Source organism: Chaetura pelagica, unplaced genomic scaffold, assembly GCF_000747805.2.
Source record: "Chaetura pelagica isolate M959 unplaced genomic scaffold, ChaPel_1.0 scaffold249, whole genome shotgun sequence".
NCBI classification, from domain to species: Eukaryota; Metazoa; Chordata; class Aves; order Apodiformes; family Apodidae; genus Chaetura; species Chaetura pelagica.
The window spans coordinates 417685-426066 of record NW_009954538.1 but is presented as its reverse complement, the minus strand read 5'-3'; the positions used below and the strand labels follow the sequence as shown (position 1 = coordinate 426066).

At 40.9% G+C, this 8382-nt stretch overlaps 1 protein-coding gene across 1 annotated transcript in view; it reads right to left on the bottom strand.

The window, feature by feature from the left end:
• Positions 1-8382, bottom strand: part of MED15 (mediator complex subunit 15) — a 22178-nt gene that overhangs the window by 10233 nt on the left and 3563 nt on the right. The window contains 5 exon segments of the mRNA XM_010004792.1: positions 725-844; positions 5238-5303; positions 6420-6806; positions 7592-7687; positions 7733-7899. Of these exon segments, the coding sequence (XP_010003094.1) occupies positions 725-844; positions 5238-5303; positions 6420-6806; positions 7592-7687; positions 7733-7899 (836 nt within the window).

The window sequence follows — 8382 nt, the reverse complement described above, 5'->3', positions numbered from 1 at the left end:
ATTCCTGCTTCCTCAAAATGACATTTTGTTTGAAAAGCATGACTGTGAGGTGTTTAGCAGATCTGGACCTGCAGCAGGTAGATGCAGCACTCTGACCTCACATATCACCCAGCAGCAGCTGGAGAAGTGCTGCCAGCCTACACAGGCTCTTCCATGATGCAGTACCAATGGAATCCTTCTGGGAGTTCCCTCTACACAACCACAAAAGAAGAGAACAGCTCCATTTTTCTTCTTTCCCAATACCAATAAGCTACTCAAAAAGAAAGAAGCCAAGCTTACTACTAATGAAAGAAGCCTCTGGACAGAGCAGGAACACATGATGAGTAAGGTCCCAGATACAACTCATTGCAGTGCTGACTTGCAACTCTGTCATAAATGCACACTCATGGAGTATGGACGAAGACGTAAGAGAAACCACAAAGTTCTAATTTGAGACCTGAATCAATTATGAACATGTAAACATTTTAAATGTTAAAATCAAGATCTATGCCCCTTTAAAAAATGCTTTATTTGACACTCCAAGCTCTCAGAAAACCTACTGCTTAAAACAAAAATGGATCCATAAAAAAAAAACTAAACAGCCCAATACCCTGAGCAACACCAGGAAATCAGTTGTTGGATGAAAAGAGTGAACTTCCCCTAGCTTGAAAAGCAAGTGTGACACAATCCCGCATCGAATGCTTTGCACAATTCCTGACACAAGGTGCTTCGACTCAGTAAATACCTGTGGCATTTGCTGTCCGCCCAAAGGAATGGAGCTTGGTGGCGTGGCAGACACAGCCGTGGTAGGCGGGAACCGTGGTCTGATTTGCATCCCACCTCGGGCCATAGGTGCGGTGATCATCTTTGAGGACAGAGGGACAACAGACAAAAGTAATCGCAAAACAAGAAATGCAGTGCACTGCCGGGATGAGAAGCACATGCAGCCTCCAGGAATTAGGGGGAGGGGGAGCATGAAGGGAAGGTTAGTGAGCTTTTTTTCTAAAGGTTAAGCTAACATGCTAGCTTATAAAATAAACTCCCTTTTATACCCTTTTTAGCCATTTTTAGAAAGCTTCTAATTAATTCTTCAGAGCTGATATGCAGGTTCAGATTCACAACTCCAGGGTTGTTTATGCTACCATTTGCATGAAGGGCTTTTCCTAAATTTTGCCTGACATCTTGAGTTTTTAGAATTCTTGGAAATAAGTACTCTAAGGCTGTAAAAAATGCTCCATATAAGAAACTATAAAATGCCATAGGTTCCTGATGTACTCTCCCCCACTGTGGACTCAAAGTATTTAACAGCATTTTCATATACCACTCTTCATTATAGTAGGAATGCTCCAGTGAGCAAAATTTCAGACCAACCTAACCTATGACAGTGCAACAATGTCAAAAACCACAAAAAGGACTTCTAGGTTTGAAAAAGCTATTTCCTTCCTCTTATAACCCACAGAGCAAGCCAAATATAGCCTCATCATTTCTCTCATTTTGACAAATACCCATTCCTCTACTACTAAGCTGTGCTACAATATTCTGAGTCCACAGTCTGCCTCAAGTTTATTCACACTCTATTTGACTCTCCAGGTATACAGCACACCCTAAAGTGCAATCATTCAGGACAAATTATGTGGGTTATCATTAGTATTTGTATTTTTAAATTGTCTTAGGACTACGCTATTTTGCAGTGTCTAGAGGTACCTTTCAGAACCAGCAGCCCGCATGAGCCACAGATTTAATCAGATATATCTGTACAGTCCTCTGTTACTTAAAATTTCATATGACACCATATGCACTGAGAATTTACAGAAAGTACTGCATATTTTTGAGGACACTTAGGTAGATTCACTTATCAGTAAGAGTTTCTGTTTGGTACTTCAAAGATCTACAGTAAAATTCTCTGGGCTACTTTTTTGTCCAGCACAGATACAACCAAGGAACCTACACAGGCCCTAACTAACCTAGAAGTTAATGAAGTCTCCTTCAAGTAAATGGTTTGGGGCTTTCCTGCTTAGCATTCTATGTAAATGGACTGAAGCAGCCAGCAACATGTCTCTACAGAGTCAGAGAATGCATGTGCTTATACTGTTAAAAATAAATAAAAATAAATACAACATAGCAAGACTGAAAAAGGAAAGCAGTAACTGAATAAGAAAGTAAGTGTCAAATTCAGCACAGCTGTTAGTTCACAACATCAGAGCAATGCAGTCCCTTTCCATCCAGGCAAGGAGGGATGGTCAGAGACAGGATTTCCAAGGGGAAGCAAAGGAGAGTGCTTCAGACATCACACACACATGCACATGTACACACACAGCATGCAACAGCCACCACGAGCAAACACAACAACCCAGCACTGGCACAAAGCACCGGTGGATGCTACGAAGTGCAGTGAAGAGCTACAGTATCAACATGAGAGCTGGTGAAGCAACACAACCCTAACAAAACAAAAACAAAACAAAGGGGGAAATTGCTAGGGGGGGGGGGGGAAAAAACAACATATCCTTCCAGGCACAATCACCCCATCTTAGACCCTCGTGAATGCACATGGATCTTTGGAGCGTGTGAAATCCCAGGAATACTATGGTGACCCACATGTCCCATCTTGGTGCTGCTTCTCATGCCACACCACCAGAGTGTGAAGACTTACACAACTTCCTCCAAGATTAAGGAAATTAGAAGCACAGTTTAAGTGACTGGCAAACCACTGAACACCAGCATGACAAACTGATCCAAAGGCTTTCAGCTGTTTGTTGTATTGTGGTTGGTCAAATATATAAATGCGGATGCACATTATTTTAATTTTGATTTTTTTGTATTTTTTTTGTTTTGGTAAATGTGTGCTTTGGAAAGGAAGTGTTTATATGAAATGGCACCAGTTCCATTCTCTTAACACAAGTAATCTCTCTTTTCCATTCTCCAGGTGATTTACATTTATGAAACCTGTCACCCTTTGACAAACGAATCAGGGAAGGGTGTTTCAAAGATTCCATCTGTTTTATGCAAAGCAATACATCCATGAAGGACTTGTCCTTGTCAGTCTAAAAACAGACGAAAACCAGAAGCATTCAAACACTTTTGAAAATTATTTAAACTGAAGGCAAATTCTCTTCCACAAATGAAGCTGATTTATCTCAATTTAGAGAATCAAGAATTTTACCCCATAAATAAAAGACCAAGCAGAGGAAGAGAGTCTCCCTCTACTGTAAGACACAAAACCCATTATTGGAGTGAGGTGGAATATAATTATTAGAATCTTGAACCTGTAATTTTGTTTCACCTATCAATCAAAATTCCCAGATTGAAAGCCCCTAGAGACTGAGTTAAAATGTAATAATGAAATATTAGGGTAGGGCTTGTTTATAACAAAAGTTTCCTTGAAACAAATTAAGAAATCAAGACAGATTTATTAAAAAATACTGGTGCTAGTGAAAAATGTACTAAATACAAAGCAAAGCCTACTCTTAAAAGAAAAGTCTTATAAATTAAATAAAACCCATATACACTCTCAACACTGAAGCTGCATTGTAATACTGTACACAGCCACAATCTTAAAACTAAATATTATATACAGAAAATGTTATACACGTACAAGAAAACTGTTTAATTACTGGAGTTCATAGCATTAAGTGAATTTTAGTACACTGATATTGCAATAGCATGAACATAAATGGAGTAAAGCTTGTATGTGGAATTTTCTATACTCCATCCATGAAAGATACTGAGCAATCTGAGTTTACCACACATGTCTGAATAAAGCTGCAATACAAAACCCACTGTCAAACATCTTATCACCTGACATTTTTCAAATGCTCTCTGCTTTTAAGCCACGGGCATATGAATTCACTAAACAGGGCAAAAATTAAGTTGACTACACAAGCATAATCCATCTGCTTAGGAGTTGAAAAGAGGACCATTACGTTAGTAAAAAGAAAAAAGTCAGAGTCTCCTTCCAGTCAGCCTAAGACCCTGCAGCTCCCACCTGGAAATTATTTAAGAAACATAGATATGATTTAAGTCACATCTGAACTGTTGAAAGAGAATTCTGCATTGCTTGCTGCCAGTACTATACCAACCATACTTACCACTGCTCAGCTTTTACATCCTGTGTTACATTGACACAAGCAAAAGGACCAATACAGAAACAGAACTTAGCCACCAACAGGGATGTGGGACACATAAGAGTTAACATGGTACAAGACACTATTCCTGATACAAGTCTGGGAGATGTATGTTGAAGACCCAATTGTTATCATAACCCATGTAAAAAAACTTCCAAATTTCTTACTGGATCTGTACTTGTGTGCTGAAAGGAAAATGGTGAATCCAAACATGGATTGTCTGGGTATTTGAAAAGAACTCTGCCATTAATTCTAGTCAACCTCATTTCATCTCTCTGACTCAGCCTCTTCATCTACAAAGGGCTGACAATTGTACTTACCCATGGCTGTAAAATGCCTCAATATGAAACACTACATAGGTAAGCCACAACAGACTAGTTCATATTCTTGTGGAAAATGGGATGAGAGGTTGAGCTCAAGACATTCCCTTTTTTTCCCCCCCCCATGTCTCCTTCATACCAGACACACACCAAGAAACAATCATGGGGGCTATAAGTGTATTGCAGGATAAGAAAACTGTGTTAGACAATAAGCTTTCACTCAGCATTTTTTTTTTTATGTAACTGCACTTGTGACACATGCCATTTTTTCTTCACAATTCACACCCAGAACAAGAGCAATCTAAATCTACTGCCCATTTCACTCAGAAAAAGAATGAAAGATGAAAGGAATGAAAGGGGAGTGCAGAGAGATTTCATTGTCTATACTATATTTATGGTCGATACACGGAGATGGAAGGTAATTACATGGGTAAACATGGCAGGCAACGATTCACTGTACAGAAACCAGTTTACACAACAAACCTAAGAAGTTTAAGGGAAGAAGTGACACACTCCAGGTACCAACAGTCAGACTTGTAGCATGACCACAGTAGGCCATCTTATTGAGGTGCATTCCTGTGTCAATACAGGCAACAATCTTACAATCTTACCTACTCAGGACAGAGAGCATGCACAGAGAGGTTGTCAACGAAATCCTGCCTCTGACTCCAGCATAAAAGCCCAAATCCCCCTTATTAAAGGAATGACCAGCGTCAGACCCTTCATCAGGAAGCCACCAGAAACCCATCTCCATGCTCACCTCTAGCATGCACTTGCTACAGGCCTATAACTAGTGATACCGGTTGGTGGGCCTTACCTGCCCAGAAGCTCCCATCTGAGCAGCTTGGGCCTGAGCTGCTTGCACTGCTGCTGCTGCCTGCTGCTGCTGGACCAGCTGAGCTCTTACCTTGAGTATGAAAAGAAAGAACAAGGCAAACATATATATCTGATTAGGGTATAACACTTCTGTTTCAACCTTATTGACTATACTCATAAAAAAAAGAGTGTGGAGACAAGATCAGCCTCACATACACACTCTTCCTAGTTCTTGAGCTTCCTTTATGAAAACAAGTTTTCTTGTTTCTAACACTTAGAACACTCTTCCCATAGACTGTGCACCCAATATTCAATTTCTTCTTGCAACTTCTTCCCTGTCCTATCAGGTCAGTTAAGCACATATGTTGGTTTCCCTCAAACATGTTGTATTAAGCACCTACCAATGACCTGCATTTCACTCTATATACATTCATTGTCACTGTTGGTGTGACACACAGGACATCTAACTAGGCTGGAGCACAAACTATATCAATTTATCTGTGTGGGATCAGTAACTCCAAGTGTGGCTGACACTCCACTTCCTCCCCAGCAAGGCCTAAGGAAAAGCAGGTCTTGGGATTATATCTGAGCTTTTAACCAACAGTACATATGGAGCCCAGAAAAAAAAATTACTGTAATGCAACAGTTCAAAAAGCTGCATAATTTATAGCATGATACAGCATGAGGTTCAACAGAGTAAAACCATTTTCTTGTCCATATCCTCTTCAAGGAGGGAACTACCTTAAACTTTCACCAAAACCTCTGAACGTGGCAGCAGAAGCAAAGCCAGCATGCTAGAGAGCCAACTTTGGCCCCTGTCACATGCACTAGGCAAAAGCACTTCCTCATCTTCTAGAATAGCAAACCTCACAGAGGTGATTTCTCTTTAACCAGAGTTTATTACTTTTTCTTTTTTTTTTTTCTGCTTGTCACTTCAAGAATAAGACAACAAATTATTTTTAAATACTAGCTGCATAAATGGTTTTCACAGATTTCCAGAAGTCTTACTCTTAGACACAAAACTGTTGAGTACTGGCAGGCTCAGACATAAACCTTTAAACTCTCCACACTTCTAACACACTAGCTTAATAAGAGCTCTGTAGTTAAGTGTTTTCCTCCTTCATTGTCAGTAAAAGTCAAAGAACTTTTTTATTTCTCTAGAGGACCACAATGACCCAACAACCAGCTGGTCACTAGCCCTTACCTGCATTGCTTTTAATTGCTGTGGTGTAAGAGTAACAGGCATAACCTGACTAGGAATTTGTCCTGAGATTGCCTGTGGCTGAGATACCATGGGTTGGGGTTGAGGCTGGGATTGTGGTGGAAGCTGAGACTGTTGTGCCTGAGCAACCTGTTGTTGCTGCTGCTGCTGTTGCTGCTGCTGTTGCTGCTGCATCTGTTGTATTTGCTGTTGCATTACTTGTTGAGGTGGCTGCTGTATCTGTTGCTGTGGTATTTGTTGCTGTTGTTGCTGCTGCTGTTGCTGCTGCTGTTGTGCCTGCATAGCCTGTGCTGCCTGCAGCTGCTGCATTTGGGCAATTCGCTGGAGTTGCTGCTGCTGCTGCTGCTGCTGTATCTGAAAAGCAGGAGAAGCCAGGATGCTAAAGCAATGCAATAGCAGCCTTATTTTTACAGCATAAATCAAGAGCAAACAGAATCCTAATACATCAGCCTCAGGATTTAAGTCCAAAGGGAAATCCCAGCCTTTTTCTCCACTAGCTCCTCATGTATCTCAACACTGCATGCCCACACAGTTCACACCCTACAGTTTCAATATTACAAGCTTCTCTCACTACTGAAAAAGTTCTCAAAAGCAAAAGATTAAATCCATCCTGTTCCAATAGGCTCAGAGGAGCTTCTTCCAATGTAACCAACCTGCATTTGCACCACTGTGTACTAGAAAGTGCACAAGAGCATGACAACTGAAGTTTCTTCTGCTTTTGTGCCAAAGGATGATGCATATACATGATGTGCTTGGCACACATTCTTTAAAGTGGCAATGTGTAACTCACACAGTGACAAAACAGCCTCTATTTCTGGTGTAATACAAGTGCTTTTAGGCCTTTCCCACATCCCTGTTCTTGTCAGAATGAAAGACTATCCTGGTTTTGTAAAGAGAAAGAGACAAAGGTTTTAATTCTCTATTGCTATGACAAGGACTGTTAAGCTTTTCTTCTGGGATGTAAAACATCCTTGCAAATTAACGTCCAAATCTATACTGAAGTCCTACCCCAAAATGGAAAGATCTTAATAACAGGTGGAGCTGATACTCGGCACTTCCACACAGCCAAGCCTCACTTGACAAGTAACTCAACACAGATCACTTCAACTACCATTGTATTTGTTTGTCATCACCTGCTGTTGGTTTTGCTGCTGCTGCATCTGCAGTTTCAGCATGTGCTGTTGCTGCTGCTGGACGGCTTGCAGCTGCTGTTGTTGCTGCTGCTGCTGCTGTTGGGCTGCTGCAGCTGCTGCTGCTGCCTGTTGCTGCTGGACCTGAAACTGTTGTTGCATGGCTGACTGCTGGGCCTGGAACTGCTGCTGCTGCAAAGCCACCTGCTGCTGCTGGAATTGCTGCTGCTGCTGCTGCTGCTGCTGAGCTATCTGCTGAAGCTGAAGTTGGGCTGAAAAGAAGGTAGACTGTATTTAAAATGTGAGACCCAAACAATGCGAGAGACAATTACCCAGTATACCTCACAATAATTGAAGATAATCCCTAAAGTTCATTAATGTTCTTCATTAGCAGCATGTATTTTTGCTTCCTCAAATGGATGAGGCACACTAACAGCAGAATTAATGTTGCTTCCTACTACCAACCTCTAATCCTCACAGCCTATATTGAGTCAGCAACCCAGGTAGATAATGTAAAAATGTCTTGAAGTTGACATCTTGTAGGACAAAAGAAACATTTGTTCATACAACAGCTGGACTGTTCCTCTCTCTGTACTAAGGAAGACATTTAGCCCATTAAGTAGCAGTATTTGAAATAAATTCTTCCTGCAGTTCACTTAGCAGGTTTAGCCAGAAGTGTGAAATCTCTTCAGCATCCCTTCCTTGTGGAAAAGAGTATGTACTGAAAGGCTGACCTAACAATTTCAGTGGTTGAAGCAAAGTGAACACTTACTCTGCTGAGTAGCTGTAGAGAC